A 15,937-nucleotide genomic window follows, 5' to 3' on the forward strand; every position below is an offset into this window, starting at 1 on the left:
AAAAGATATAAAGTTATTTACCTCTAAATTTATGTTCAAGTGGTGTTATTTACATTAATGGACAATAAAGTAACTGTTTGACTAGCTAGCAAGATAAATATTATAATCACTGTAAAAAAATCAAGTATTTTACCCTCCTTTTGTGCTGGATACATGTCTATATTTATCAAATGCTAGAAATCTGTTTGCTTTAAGTCTTACTTCTTTATTGTTGAGGATATTAATACCCCACTGATGTTCTCATTGAAATTAAATTGGTCATTTCTTTGCTAAACATATGGAAACATGTAGTGTATAGTTAATTAACATACTCTCTTTTCCATAACCAGATGAGTTCCTTATTAAAGAATGGAGAAAGTGCTTCAACACACTTATAAACATTTGCCAGAGAGGCGTTTGCAATCAGTCAAGAAGCTCCAGCTGCTGACTCCACATGACCAAACATGGTCACATATGAAAAAGTACATGACCAGGACACAAATTCCACACGGTTTACAAGCAACAGCATGCTGCACGGTGACCTTTTCTGTTGCTTGTTAAAATGTGTGTGTTTATAGTTTAGTTGAAAAGCTGTGTTTGTTGTATGTGTGGCTGAAGAGCCGGTCGAGTGACAATCTGTTCAAATTTCCTCACTAAGTAACAAGCTCAGTGGGACACTCAGGCTGTCCGGCTTTCCAGCTTTGCAGCTTTTTTTTTAAATTAGCGAAGTAGCACAAGTCCATAATCAGAAAATTGGTGGAGATCATTGTTGACCAAGCAATTAGAAACTGGGTTAAAATATGCCTGGTGAAAATGCTGAATCCAAAATATAAGGTGAAACTCAATGAAAAGTGCATTCTGTGTTCTGAATCCCATCTGCTCAGATGTTGTACTCTGCCTCCTTTTATGGAAGTACAAGGACTGACAGTTGTAGTGTCCTAGCTTGGCAAGAAAAGCCACAGAAAGAGAGTAAAGTTTATTCTAGGAAATACCTGCTGCTGGGCAAAGTGGCAACCTAAGAATAGCTTATTTCCATTGTGATCACAATGAATCAGCTTTCCATAATAATGCTGGAAGGCTCATTATTAATATGAAAGGGAGTAAAACTGTTTATGGTGGCTGTTGGGTGCTGAGTTTATAGTCTTTCTAAACAGTGGAATAGAAAGAAACACTTAAAATAAATCTTTCCTCTCAGTCATTTTGTTCTCTGTGCTGAAGTGATTGCTGATGAATGACTCCATTAACGTCAGAGCCAATAACACTCACCTCTACCCCTCCTGTAATTTGCTCATGTGGAAAACCATTTCCTCTCCCATGCCTGTCCCACTGGCACAAGCAGAGAGCACACAGTCCTCCTCTCTGTCAAATCGCACCACCTTTTGGATACAAAGACCCTTTTGTACTCAGACAAAAACACCAGCAGCTGAATTAACCCTGAATCAGCTTCTCATTTAGCAAACCTAAATCTCTACTTCTTTTTAATGACTGCTTTCAAGGTCAACTTAAAAAGTTATCTGTGTGAGTTAAATAAACAACACAAGTCCCAGTTTTTATGACACAGCCTCCATGCAGATAGGCACTTTGTACAGATTCAAAGTATCTTTAATGTAAGTGTTCCCACCTGAGCATATAATTTCATATATATATATATATATCTGTGCACTTGTCTTTTAGTGTTGTTATTTTTATATTATGTTCAGTCTATGCATGTTAGTGCAGTGTCTGAAGTCAAATGTGTTTCAGATGACTTGTACACTTCATGCTAAAATAAAGAGAAGAAATGTTTTCACTTTTATGTGACTTCGGCAATCAAGAGAAGGGAGCGAGAGAGTCAGGATGCTCTGGAAATTCAAACACACCTCCAGTCCCCTACAAGACAAACCTGTGGTCTCACACATTGCAGCCTCATGTGGCTCCTCTCCAACACCATCTGAGGAATCAGAGTCTGACTTGGCATGCCCACCAACAAACGGTATGTGCACAACCAGATGTCTGCTCAGTGTGTGAGTAACAGAATGTGAAATGAATTAGAGTTTTTACCACTGCACTGGACAGAGTGGATGCCAGTGCTAATGCTCCAAAACGGGAAAAATAAGAAGCTGGGAGTTGAATCTTCTTATTTGTAGAGACTTAGATCAACATCCTGTGGTTTAGAATTACTTTACAAAAGGAGAATGAAAAATGGACAGTCTTTACATGATTCTTTCCAATCTGTATATCAGGGAAACATTTCGACACCTCAACAGAGACTTTGTACCCCTACCAAATTTGTAGTATGAGAAATTTATTTGCAAATATTTAAAAGGTATAATTCTGGTTAGAGAAAGTTGTGGATGTAGAAATAGAATAACTCATCTTTATAAAATAAGCTCTTTTTTTATTTAAGTCTTGTAGAGCAGCTGTTTCTCATTGCCTTGCACAAACTAAAGCATATGCTGTTTTTAAGGGGGTCCACACCTGCCTTGTAATCCCACCAGATGATGATATGAATATCCAACACAAATGTGAATACTTATTTAATTCTGAATAAATTTACTGGATAATCTTCACCCAAATATGTCACTCCAATATAAAACCCAACATTCCTTGATAAAAGTGATCATAATGTGTGATGCAAACTTACCAGGCCTGCAGACAAAGTGGTTGTTCCTGTTGGAAATCAGCAGACGAAGAGCAACCGGAGGTTTATAAGCACTGCACGCTGTGGACAGCCCCGCCTGCTCAAGCATTCAGAAATTAGCTCATGGTTTTATCAGTCTAATGTTGGTCCATGCACTTAAAAACCAAAGAATATAAATTAGTCTTTCTGAGAAAATCTTTCCCCAAAGTTTGTTCTTTTTCTTTTTTTTTTTTCTTTAATCATTATCACACACCACTGCACTGATTAATCAACTTTTTTCACACCTGCTCTGTTGCTGGTGAACATTTGTTAAAGAAAAATAAATGCATTTCAGATCGCAGAATTGAGTGATTAGGTGTGCAAGTGAAACATGGTCAGCACAGCACTGTCAATCAAGATGCATGTACCCATATTAACATATGGATAGGAGTAAATACTGTCATGTTGATCACTGGCTCCATGTCAGAGAATTTTTAACCAATTAGAGGGTTTTTCAAAGACTCGCCCTTCTGGTCTGTTCATATTACAGAAATGGTTGAGAAATGAAGAGCCAATCCTCTGGATCCATCTGTGGTATCTAAGCGGTTTATTGTTTCCAGTACTCTCCAGGCAACCAGAACCCAAACTACAGGAATGTATGTTCTCCCCAAACAATTACTGCTGTTTGTTTTCTGATTTATCCTCTATTGCTCCACCATAAAATTTACAGCTAACTGCATCACTGTGACGTCTGAGATGCCTCTCCATTGGAAAACAAATAATAAAACAAATCTTGAAATTAGCCATATGACAGAAATAATAACCAAACTGTCAGGAACGTTTGAGCTTCCTTTTATTTCATCCAGCAAAGCTTCAACTGGTGACAACAGAAGACAAGATATTACATGAAACTGCAAACATATCTGTGTTTTCCTCATTTGGCCATTTCCTCTGATGACCTAATAAGCCAGTGTACAAAATAACAGTGATGTACGTGCAGAGAGAGCAGCGTGACATACATGCAGAGAAAACATGGGGTACAAAAAATGCACATTTACCAACTTAACCGGAACCAAAATACAGCTACAAGACATACAGTGCTATTTGTTACATTGTCACCTCGTATGTTATTATCTTAATATAAAGAAAATCAAATTACCCATGTATTATAATAATTTAGAAAATAAAACTAGTCTATATGACACCTTCATGCTGTATGAAATTATATTTTCAAATCACAGTTGCTTTTTCTGTAACAAAGGGACACATTTTCAAAAACCTCATGAAATCCTCTCCAAAAGTGCAAAGCATGAACCAGCTATCATACCAGTATGCTGTAAGCCAAAGCCTTTTTAATCACAACCCATTCGATGTCAGAGTTGATGCACCATGTAAACAAAGGCTACTCTAGTTATCACACTGAGCAGACCCATTTAAAGTATGAGAAATCCATAAATATATAAACGGGATCTCAGTGGTTTAGCATATTTATAGCACTTCTGTGGCTTACAGCTACCCATATTTCAGGAATGAAGGGCCTGGTTCGCAATTTTTATGAGGTAAGACTTGTTATTAGAGTGCTTTCATTCTTAAATGAAATGAAAAATACTTTATTTTTCCCAAGAAGAAATTATAATAAATAAAAGAGCTATTTGTGTCCAGCTCCAGTCCTCAAAAGCCGCAATCCTGCAGATTTTAGATGTTTCCCTGCTCCAACACACCGGATTCAAATTAAATGGCTCTCCTTAACAGCTTGTTGTCAAGTGTTGCTCAAGCATGTTGACCCATTTAATCTGATCAGGTGTGCTGTAGAGGGAAACATACAAAATCTGCAGGACTGTAGCCATAGAGGTCCGACTTTGAGCACCCCTTCTCTATAAAAAGCTTGTTTAAAAACAGATGAATTAATAGTGAAGGCACGTTTAAAATCCAAGAAATAATCCTAAAGCTGGACAATGTAACAGATAAACATACTTTATGACAAAATATGGAGACTTTTTAGCTTAATTACTTTACCATAAGTGAGCAAAGTAGAGGTTCTAAGTAAATAAATAAATAACCACTTTAGTCACCACAAAAGGAGAAGTGGGTGCAATTCACTTACAAACAAGATGAAGACGGAAGGGTTCCTAACACATACAACACAATTCAGCACTATGCTGAAACATTTACAGTACAATGTTTTTTCCGGGCAAGCGTGATCAGTCCGATGTGCAACACTTACAAGCTGCATCCTGACCAGGCTGACTAGCACACATACAGTCACTCAGCTGTAAAATTTAGACTTATCCTCAAAATCTAATCAACAAATTATTGCCCACTTTTATGTAATCAGTAACTCAAGTCTGTTAAAGAGTTTGCCTGCTACTGTGTGTAATAAATAAGAATATAGGCAATGAGAGCAGGGCTGGGTGTAGTCTTTCAGACATTCTGATGTATTCAAGTTGTTGGTTTGGCTTTTCCCTGGTCCTCCACCTTTTTAATGGCTGCCTGAATCTTTGCCTGGTCTCCCAACAGCTGTCGTGGTTTCACAGGCCTGAGGTTTTCATCCAGTTCAAGCAGCACAGGTATCCCCGTAGGTAATGTCACGTTGGCAATATCCTCATCTGATACACCTATTGAAAAAAAGTTAACTGATGTTATCTTACAGTGAATTTAAATGAATAGAACAGTTTAAAGTTAAAATCTGTATTATTTACAGACACGTGTCAAAGTGTTTCACAGAGAAAGTAAGCTGATAAAATTTGAATTTCTTACTGCATCATACAATAAAATATGCAATATGCTGTTTTAAATACAGAAGACACACTATATAAAACCGATAACAAGGCTTAATGACAGTTTGCAGTGTCATTTCACCTTTATTACTCAATATATTCAGGAAATCTATGACAGCAGCCTGTATGTATCCTGTGCTGCATTTCGACAGTAGCTGTCAATATGTCTTAAGTTGCTGAGTGAGCTGTGGCACACGGAGCTACCAAGGCTTACAAGCATGATAAAAGGTCAGCATGGATTTCATGGCCATAGCCAAATGTAACATAAACTCACTGGCCTTTTTACACAAGTTCAACCTTCCATTCCTGGAACTTAAAATATGTCCTACCTCATTCAATGACTGACTAGAAACAGCACCCTGCATAGTGGAGAAACAGCTGCTGATTTAAACTAAACACATTCACCTAGAACAGACAAAAACTCAAACAGTACTGTTATATGGGGTGGGCTTCGTTCAGCAACATACCTTCCAGATGCTTCAGCAGGGCCCTGCAGCTGTTTCCATGGGCTGAAATCAGTACAGTCTTGCCTTTTCTTATCTCTGGGACCACAGTGCTGTCCCAGTATGGCAGCAGTCTGCCCAACACCTCCTTTAGGCTCTCAGCTCGGGGAAGGTTCTCCAGTTGCACATCACAAGTGGTGTATCTGCGGTCATTGTAGATTTCCAGAAAATAAGGATGGGATTCATCAATTGGGGGTGGAGTGATGTCGTAGCTTCTTCTCCATAACTTCACCCGTTCCTCTCCATGTTGCAGAGCCATCTCAGCCCGGTTGAGTCCAATCAGGGCTCCATAGTGGCGTTCATTAAGCCTCCAAGACTTGACGACTGGGACCCACTCTTGGCCCATAGCCTCGAGTACCAGCCATGCTGTCTGGATAGATCGGCTGAGAATGGAGGTGAAGACTAAGTCAAACTTGTAGCCCTGCTCGTTAAGGAGCTTGCCACAGTCCTGGGCCTCCTTCACCCCATCCTCGCTCAGCTTCTGGTCAACCCAGCTGCAGAAACGGTTCTCTTTGTTCCAGGCCCCCTCTCCATGCCTCAGCAGAAGAAGTTTGTACTTGGACATCCGAACTCTTGCAGCAGAAAACTATATATTCAGTAGAAATAGAAATAAACACACACATAATATCGTTAATGATAACAAGATAATAACACAGATATTTTAACAGAATTCAGTAGTTGGTGGCCCGAGTCCAGGAGAAGGGACTTCTTGGAGGGAGCCAAGCAAAAGGTTAAAGGTTGTCTCCAAAAACGAGACCGGCTGAAGACAGTTACATCTCCAGCACTTGCCCTTATCAGCATTCCTTCATGGGCAAGTCAGAAAACAGCTAACTAATATATATATATATATATATATATATATATGTATATATATATATATATATATATATATATATATATATATATATATATATACACACACACACACACAATAACTGGATGTTTGTTAGCTAACTCGAAAAGATGAATGACACGATCTGAGCATCAATGCTAAGTGTTTACATTTTTTATTAAAAGAAAAAAAAAACAAGAAAAAGCCAATATATGTAAGTCAGAAGCACAGGCCTTCGACAATCTCATCTTAAAATGATCAAGATATTGAAAAATAAATATATCTTACCCTGTGTGGGTTTTAAATCCGGTCTAAATGTGGATGAAACGCTCGTCTATGTTGACGTTACGCTGCAGGCCACAGCAGCGTTCCCTGGATGTTCATGATTGACGTACCCATTCACCAATTAAAACACTGAACATCACTAATGGGTGGTCTCTCGATGAGAGTTATGCCCATATTAGGAGGAGCATAAACCGTCGTGCACGTTCACCGCGGAAGAAGGGCGGGGTAGTAGTCAGCGTTGTGGATGTGTAGGTGAGATACAAGTTAACTGTACTCTGTAGCAGGTTCTGGGCTTCTTGGTTCATATGTAGGAGAAGTTTTGTATTTGCAAGCGATGTACATCACTTATTGACAACTTAGTTTGCAAATATATGAACAAAATGCTGTTACTTGAACAAAAGAACAAACAGACTTAACCTCACATACTTTATATTTGTTTTTAATTGACTATAATGTCAGGAAAAGCTAAATAAGAAATCAGGATTGCACAGATTATCCTCTGAGTGTTTAAATGTTGCACCATTTCACATATTCTTAAGGCTATCACAGTTTGCATTTATTTTAACAATAACTTTATTTAAAATTATAAAAATAAAACCATCAATCCTAAAGTAAAATGACTTTGCTTGTGAGGAACAACTTTTTTTTTAACACCAAATGACTGGTTTATCTCTGAACATTTGGCAGAAATCCTGATATTCATACATGCATTAGGCCTACAACTAAATTTTGGCAAACTTTAATGATTGATTAAATTTAATTGATGGATGGATCTAAACCAATTAAGAGACCATTTATGGAATAAGCCTAGTGATTTGTCTACTTTTGATTTACAACATTAAACACCCATAAATATACAATTAACAATATTGCAAACATTAAAATGGTACACACCAATCGTACAAGGTTTTAATGCTGTAAGAAAAGAAATAGCCTTCTCATCAATAAATACACTTTATTATTTGATACACAAATCATAACACCCCTTTGCTTTTAATGTGTAAGTGATCACATTCATTTTAAATGGTTTGACAGCTGACTCAATAATAAGTTGCCTCTGGAATGTGTATCCATTCTCTTTATCAGTCCAGTTTATCAAAGGAGCCTGTGCTTAAAGCAAGATAGGAATAATATAGATAAGATATTGTAGATAAAGATTAAGTTAATTTGTATTCCCTGTGAACATTGGTGATTTTATGTATATAAAAGGTCAAACAGCACTGCAACATTATTCAAGAGAAATGGACAAACAACAGTAGCACTAATTTCAGACGAATATAATGTACTAAAAACTTCAAATACGATTAAGTGCTCTAATATATGAAATACATATGTTTTCATAATACAAAAAACAATATGTATTAATAGAAAATCTAAGTCAATATGTTCACTATTGCCAGTTACAAACATGAACTGTGCCATTCAACTGGTCTCTGTTTTCACTTAATTCATTATAAAGTGAACATAATTGAAAGGAAAGTAACTGTCTCCATCTGTTTTACTACAGCAAACACCTTCACTTCAAATCTACTGCCCAGCATCAAACAGCTTCTTCCTGCCCTCCATTCCAGACATGGCATCCACATTCTTACGCCAGTCAGTCACCTCTTCTTTCTGTGGAATGATGTAGCAAGTGTTACATTTTAGGTACATCTGAGATTAACCAGCCAGAAACTATTTTCCTTAACTGTACTATATAAATTAAATAAACTTAACTGAATTAATGTAAGTCTATACATGCTTCTCTTACCTTTTCTTCCTCCTTCTTCACAGTCTTGAGGTTGGCCTTGAAGTCCACAGACTCTTTGACCTTTGCACCCAACAGAGCTCCCAGCATGGCATCTGCAGACACCCTCACCCTCCTCAGGTTTGGTCTCTTCATTTTGCCTTTCAGCTCAAAGATCTTTTGAGACAGGTCCTGTATCTTTTTTCCAGCACAAAAGCACAAACTCATCCTTAACACAAATTACCACAAGATATTAGGTTCATACTGAGTCTCATATGACTGTGGTGGTGATGTTTAGTTGGACATAGAAAAGGATATTAGTTCTTGACAACTTTTGCTTACCTCTTTGTCATTTATTGTCACTTTAGCAGCAACATCATAGCGCTCTTCATCAGCCTTATCAATTTTCTGGTGTAGCTCCTTGCAAAGATTCTGTGGATAGAAACCTTTCTTGCATCAGACTTAAACTGATATGCATAAATTCATGTAAACATTGATATAGTAAGAAGCAATTCAGAAAGAGAGTGTAATATGTATATGGATGGATTTGTTAATGAAATAGACAATATACCAGGGTGTTTCAGAGTTTCTGTGATTAATCCTGTTTTTTTTAAACATATTTTCCACTGCAAGTGTTCTCTAATCATTCCTATGGAAGCTGTGGACATTTATGTTTATGGCTATAGACATTACTATTGAGGTTAATCAATAGTTTGGATAAGAGTAGTAATGGTTAATCACCTGAAACATCTGCAAATAAACCGAGACTATTTACACCCCATCTGATCACACACAATTTAGTGTGCAAGTGGTTGGGAAAGGGATTTAAAGTAAATGACTCTTTTTGAGAGACAGTTATGTTCATTTTAACTCTTAAGTGTTTTAACTTTATTTTTATTATTGCTAGAACCAAATGCATCCTTTAATATAGAAAAATTGGTTTGAAACCTAAATGTACCTGTAATTCCTGCAAAGACAGACCCGACACCTGGAGGGCTGGCACTCTTTCAGAGAGGATCCTCTCTCTTTCATCTTTTCTGACTTGCTTATCATTCTCAAGCAAAGTTGTGGCCTTTTTTAGCAGTTTGGTCTAAGAAAAAGAAAACAGCTTCACTGAAACAGTGTTTTGTTAACCATGCTTACAGAAAGCAATTTACACTTATTTACACAAAGACCTACCTTCAAAAACAGTCTGCGTGATGCAGAGATTTTTGGCTTTGGTTTCTGGAAAGGGAAACAGTGTACATTCTGTTTAGATTTCTGCAGTGAGGAGCGAATTTTATTGTGTTAGTGAGGTTTTTTTTCATTTTATTTTTTTTAAAAATATGTCTAGTTTGGAAACTAACTAAATAGAGTGGGGTAGAAAATCACATCTAACTGATACATTAACTTACACTCAGCTAAATAAATCGAGTCCCTGTTGTTCATCTAGATTTTGTGGCATTCATAATTTTGTTATTTGAATCATGATATTAGTTATTTGTACAACAATGTCACTAAATCTATACAGTCAGTATGAATTAGGAGAACCAAAATGGTTAAATATTTACTGCTGGAATGGCTAGTTTTAATCCCACAACTCATTGTGTTAATTCAGACATAAATCTATTAAAATAAACTCAACTCACCGAAGGCCTGTACAATAAGAAAAATGGCATCCGTAATGCAAAAAGATAGAAAAAAAGATATGCTTCTTTTATTTATGGTGTCTTGCTTATTAAAAGACCTGAGTTAAAGGGTAATAAAAGTAAGTGAATACTTACGCTTCAGACATGGTTGCAGTTCTCTGTTTTAAATCTGTCAGTATAAGATTAGAAGAAAAGGAAAGATCAATTTCTGCTAATTAGGTTTAAGCAAGATACATTAAAACTGAGCAAAATTACCTTCAGAAAAAATCCATTTCATTCAATAAATTTCTTGTATTCTACCACTTGATTTACAAACATAGCAGAAAGCACAAACAATGTACGACTTTGTTTAAAGGTCAAAAACTTCAAACATCTATCAAATGACCTGTAAACTGGTCAGTCTGAACAAGCTTAGAGAAAGACAGAAAATCTCAAACCTGTTTTTTCTGACTCACAGAAAATAGTTTGTTAAAAAAAAAAAAAATTGAACATTCACTCAGCTGTAGGTTTTCACAAATGAAAGCTATCATTAACATTATTACTGTCTTACAGGTGAAATTAAACCTTGTATTGTTAAAATACTGTTAATTGTGAAGAAGCAACACAGTCTTTATAAATTCTTTGGTAATAAAAAGGTTTACTTTGGTTGATCATCCTCTTTATTTTCCAAATAAACTCCTTACCTTCTCAGGTAGGTGACATATACCCACAGCCGTCTTTTTCTGAGATGAGAAGGGATGAAAGAGGGTAGATATATAGATTCCAACGCTCATGTGAGTGGCTCACTAAAATAGACCCTCTGTCCTCACCATTCTTGCGTCTCCCATATCCCACATGTGTGAAGTGTGAAAGTTCTTCCTGGGACTTACTCATGCGATGCTTTCTTAGTGCCTCCATCTATACAGACTAGAAGGTGAAGTCTGAAGGGCTCTCATGAATTAATGTGATTAAACTTGCAAAGACTCAAAAGTCATTTTAAAATCGTACAGAGAAGCAAATAAAACAGCAGAACTTGTCTTTCTCATAACAAACCTTAAACTATATATTAACATTCTGCCTTTAAAAAATATTTACAAAGACAGCAATCATGTTGTTGACTTTTAAGACGCATCTTTAATGGCCAGTTCATTTTGGATGTCTAGCAAATGATAGCTTGTCATAACAGATCTAGAGAAATGATCTAGAAGCTGGAGCCTCATAAGGGCTAAACTGTAATCCTCCATCTACACTCTGAACAAAAGTCTGTAAGTTTCTCAGTACATTGTGATGATTTTAAAGAACAATGCTGCCATCTCAAGGCTGCAGAGAGGAATTGCCTCAAGCGCTCATCCATGTTTAATACACAAAACTGTACTTAAAATAATTAAGTGCCTTTAAGTCAGCGTTTAATCAACATACAGTTCGATTCTGAGAGTAAATCCCCATGTTATTCTTGTTGTTGTTTCCATAAACAAGTAAAAAAAAAAAACAAAAACAAAACACGCTTGATTTCTCTTCCAGTTTTAAAGGTTTATCCTGCTTATACTTCACATTTCAATATTATTTAGATAAGAAATTAAGTCATTTCAGGAACTAATGAGGACATCTCTTGAACAAAAGCGATTGTTTCCTTAGTTGCCAGAAGCATCAAACAGCTTCTTCCTGCCCTCCATGCCAGACATGGCCTCCACGTTTTTACGCCAGTCAGTAACCTCCTCTTTCTGTAAAAAAAAAAAAAAATGCATCATGGACAAACAGCCAAAATAAAACAAATCTCTTGACTAAAATAGGCATCATATAAAGAATTTACAAGAGCAAAAGCATCAACCAAGTTCACCTTTTCCTCTTCCTTCTTGACTGTTTTGAGGTTTGCCTTGAAGTCAATGGATTCTTTATGTTTTGAGCCCAGCAGAACGCTCAGCATGGCTTCAGCTGAGATCTTCACTCTCTTGAGGTGCGGCTTCTTGAACTTACTCTGAAGCTCGGTGATCTTCAGGTTCATGTTTTGAATCTGGCCAAAGCAATGCATGATAGAAAACATTCCTACTGTATTATCTGCTTTCTGATGAGTCATGATATGGACATGAGTCTCTACAGTATGTCATTTCATCACAAAATAGAGATTAAAGTTCAGCTTTGACCCTGAAAATAGGTAAGAATATATAAAAATAGTGTTAAACCTTAACTGAGGGGGACTTGTTTTGTTTGTTTTAAATGTTTCTGGAGCCACATTTTGCACTCTTGCTCAACAGATGCTATGTACTCAGACTTTCTGAAGCATGGCTCCAGCCTGTAGAAGGGTTGGAAGGGTTACAAATTGACCTGGACTTCAGCTTTTTAAAATGTTGATTGTAGATAGCAGCGCACAGTATGCTACTGTATACTGTGCTCTTAGCAGCTAGAAAAACATGGACAAGACAATATGACAAGATTTGGGAAAATATGACAAGGTAGAGTACATCTTGCTCTGGGCTTCACCAGTACAATGGTGGCCAAAATATTAGCATCTAACAAAATGAGACAAAACAAGTCATTTCTCATCTAGGACACAAAGAAAAGACCACCGATCACTCAGAAATAAACTACACAGCTGACGTAAACAGATGCAACCAGCACTTCATATTAAGTAGCATGCAGAGTTTCCTAGTCTTAAAAATCCTCACACTAAAGCAGAGAAATTAAAAATGCTCTCCATCGCTGATTTGGTTTTAACTGAAGTAGCAGCCAATACATTTAAGACTATTTGTCGGCCAAAAAATTATTATTTTGTCTTCATACATTTTTTTGTTAGTGCTTGGGTGCACATACACTGAACAAAAATACACAAATCAACACTTTTGTTTTTCCTCCCATTTTTCATGAGCTGAACTCAAAGATCCAAGACTTTTTCTATGGACACAACAGGCCTATTTCTCTCAAATATTGTTCACAAATCTGTCTGAATATGTTAGTGAGTACTTCTTCTTTGCCGAGATGATCCATCCACCTCACTGGTATGGCATTTCAAGATACTAATTAGACAGCATGATTGATGCACAAGTGTGCCTAAGGCTCACTAACACACACTTAGAGTCAGAGTTGCCATTATTGTCAGTTCAGCTCCACATACAAGATACAGACGTCCACCTATATCGGTGTGGGAGTTTTAGTAAAGAGTTCAGCTGCCTGACAGCCTGGTGCATGAAGACATTAAGTCAGATTTAATGAATAATATTCAAGAGAAATAAGCTTTTTGTGTACATAGAAAAGGGTTTTGAGCTTTGAGTTCAGCTCATGGAAAATGGGAGCAAAAAGAAGTTTTGTATTTATGCTGTTGTTCAGTGTAGGAGTGTTGGTGGGATGGGGGCTCTTGATTGTAATGTTGTTGATGAAAGGGGGGCCTTGCAGAAACCACTGGCACAAAGGATGAAGTGACTCAGTGACACAATGACACAAACTGGAACTTGCAACCAACAGAATAACCTTGCTTACTTTGAAATCATAGTAGTCTTTAGAAAATGTTAAGAATACTATAAATGCAGAGTTAGGGTTAGGCTTTTCCTTTCTTAGATATTATAGTGACCTAGCCGTGCAATGTGACAAAGAGACCTAACCCTGTTTTTACATGATTGAGACTAATGACAATATACTTATAAATATTTATTTAATCTCTGCTAACAGATCGATTATGATTTTAGTGATAAAATATAAATAATAAAAGCAGGAATTTTAAAAGAAGTCTAACAGCCTGTTAAGTTTTAAAACAATCAAATATCAAATAGCTATGGAAAAATGGGGAAAAAAAAACAATTTGATTGTGAATGGGCTTCCTTGTTGTTATAAACTGCAAAGTGTTTAGCAGTTTTCAGCTTCAGCAAATGAATAAATGTCTGCAGTAGAGACCAAAAAACATAATTAAGTAGCGTTAGTACTCTTTTTTTACTCTTTAAATAATGTTCGACTGCCCCCTGCAGGTCATACATTGCCATTGCCGATAAAGAAATCCAAAGGCTTTGTGTAGCTTGTTGTTACAACCATGCTGCCACTGTGGGGCAGTATTTATTTTTTGTTTTCAGTTTATTGCTTTGTCATTGTTATGACCTTATTTATGTAGAGACAACAATGGAAATCGGAAAATTAACAAGATATTTCTCCTTTTTTCTATTCATTCTTGAGCAGCTCACCTCTGTGTCATTTTTGGAAACTTTTAGGGCAATATCATACCGCTCCTCATCCACAACATCAATCTTGTGGTGCAAGTCTTTGCATAGGTCCTGTAAAAGATGGTAAAGTGTGGTATTTTAACATTGCCCTTCTGCAAATAGAAAGTTACCATTTGTCAGAAAAAAAATTTAATGATAAAATCAAGCACCTGCAGGTCTTGCAAAGATAGACCAGATATATTTAAAGGAGGAAGTCTCTCTGTAAGTGCGGTTTCTTTTTCTTTCAACTTCTGCTCATTCTCCTCCTGCAGCATCTGAGCGGCGATTGCCAACAATCTAATCTTTGGTGGGGGAAAAAAATCAAAAATAAAAATCAAAAGTGAATGGAAGGAGTGTTTCTTCTTATTTTGTCTGGCTTTCCAGGTTAGTGGTTGGACAGTTGCAAGAAATGTTTTGTACAAACTGTTAAACTTAACAAGGATGTAGCACACTCTTAAAATACATTCATAAATGCCTTATAGACAGGCTGTAAACATCCTTCAGTTAAAACACACGTCTCTCATGCTGCAGGGATCTGTAAAAAATAACGTCATACTGTATTTTAAAATATAAGGGTTCTGTTTGTCAGAGTTTGAAAACAGCTTTTTTTTGTACAAATATGCAAAGTTAAAGTCTCACAAGTGTTAATTTTCATAGTTAATGAATTCTAAAAAATCTGACATTCCCCAAAAAATAATGTAAATCTTACCTTTAATCCCAGTTTCCGAGAGGAAGATATCTTTGATTTTTTCTGTAATTCACAAATAATACATAAGAAAATCTGTTTTTTTTATGTGGTACAGCACATCTAGATATATGTTTTATTGTAGCCTTAACAGACAGAAAATAGAAAGAAATAGTGTCATTTACAATACACTGGAATAGATACTTACAGGTCTATTGGGGTGTTAAGAAGTAGGAGAAAAGATACAGACATTTTTATAAAATGAATATCAAACCAAAGCATATTCTTTTGACACTTCTGATTTGATATAAACTAAAAGTGATGGTACTTACGCATCAGCCATGATTGTCTTAAATTCTGCTGGACTCTGGAATATGAAAACCAAAGAAAAATAAGTAACAGCAAGAAAACTATGATAAGAATTCAATTTTTATCATTATTATTGTCATGCACTGATGCATCATGCTCACAAATCTGATAAATTCTTTGCACATTCATAACCTGTTTAGTTGAGCTCTGTGCTGAAGATTGATCCACTCTGTGACTGCTCTGGCCAAAGTATTTTACTCACTCCAAACATTCAATGGCCCATAAAGCTGGGCACACACAGTCACTCCCCTAAAGATACAAGTACTGCTGTGTGCAGAAGGTTAAAAGTTACTAATTCTGTTCTAATTTACACTTTGCTCTTTATAATGATTATTTTTTATATGTTACATATACTGAAATGTACATATACTGGTGATTTTAATGTGTCTTTTAA

At 36.4% G+C, this 15,937-nt stretch overlaps 3 protein-coding genes across 3 annotated transcripts; all 3 read right to left on the minus strand.

Annotated features, from left to right (window-relative positions):
- Positions 1-3,414: 3,414 nt before the first annotated feature.
- Positions 3,415-7,065, minus strand: bpgm (2,3-bisphosphoglycerate mutase). Its single transcript, XM_041995969.1, has 3 exons — positions 6,979-7,065; positions 5,823-6,444; positions 3,415-5,193 (listed from the first exon to the last, which is right to left on the minus strand). The coding sequence occupies exons 2-3, from the start codon at positions 6,421-6,423 to the stop codon at positions 5,018-5,020; spliced, it is 777 nt and encodes a 258-aa protein (XP_041851903.1). The 5' UTR covers positions 6,424-6,444; positions 6,979-7,065; the 3' UTR covers positions 3,415-5,017.
- A 904-nt stretch (positions 7,066-7,969) lies between these two features.
- tnni4b.3 (troponin I4b, tandem duplicate 3) lies at positions 7,970-11,123 on the minus strand. The gene is made up of 8 exons (XM_041996762.1): positions 11,013-11,123; positions 10,465-10,498; positions 10,330-10,336; positions 9,881-9,925; positions 9,660-9,791; positions 9,044-9,133; positions 8,726-8,899; positions 7,970-8,589 (listed from the first exon to the last, which is right to left on the minus strand). Exons 2-8 carry the CDS (start codon positions 10,473-10,475, stop codon positions 8,503-8,505), a joined length of 546 nt encoding a protein of 181 aa, XP_041852696.1. The 5' UTR covers positions 10,476-10,498; positions 11,013-11,123; the 3' UTR covers positions 7,970-8,502.
- An 816-nt stretch (positions 11,124-11,939) lies between these two features.
- Positions 11,940-15,517, minus strand: LOC121648105 (troponin I, slow skeletal muscle-like). The gene is made up of 7 exons (XM_041998053.1): positions 15,507-15,517; positions 15,383-15,386; positions 15,199-15,270; positions 14,660-14,791; positions 14,472-14,561; positions 12,146-12,319; positions 11,940-12,029 (listed from the first exon to the last, which is right to left on the minus strand). The coding sequence occupies exons 1-7, from the start codon at positions 15,515-15,517 to the stop codon at positions 11,940-11,942; spliced, it is 573 nt and encodes a 190-aa protein (XP_041853987.1).
- Between the last annotated feature and the right edge of the window lie 420 nt (positions 15,518-15,937).

Source organism: Melanotaenia boesemani, chromosome 10 (genome assembly GCF_017639745.1).
Source record: "Melanotaenia boesemani isolate fMelBoe1 chromosome 10, fMelBoe1.pri, whole genome shotgun sequence".
Lineage (NCBI taxonomy): Eukaryota > Metazoa > Chordata > Actinopteri > Atheriniformes > Melanotaeniidae > Melanotaenia > Melanotaenia boesemani.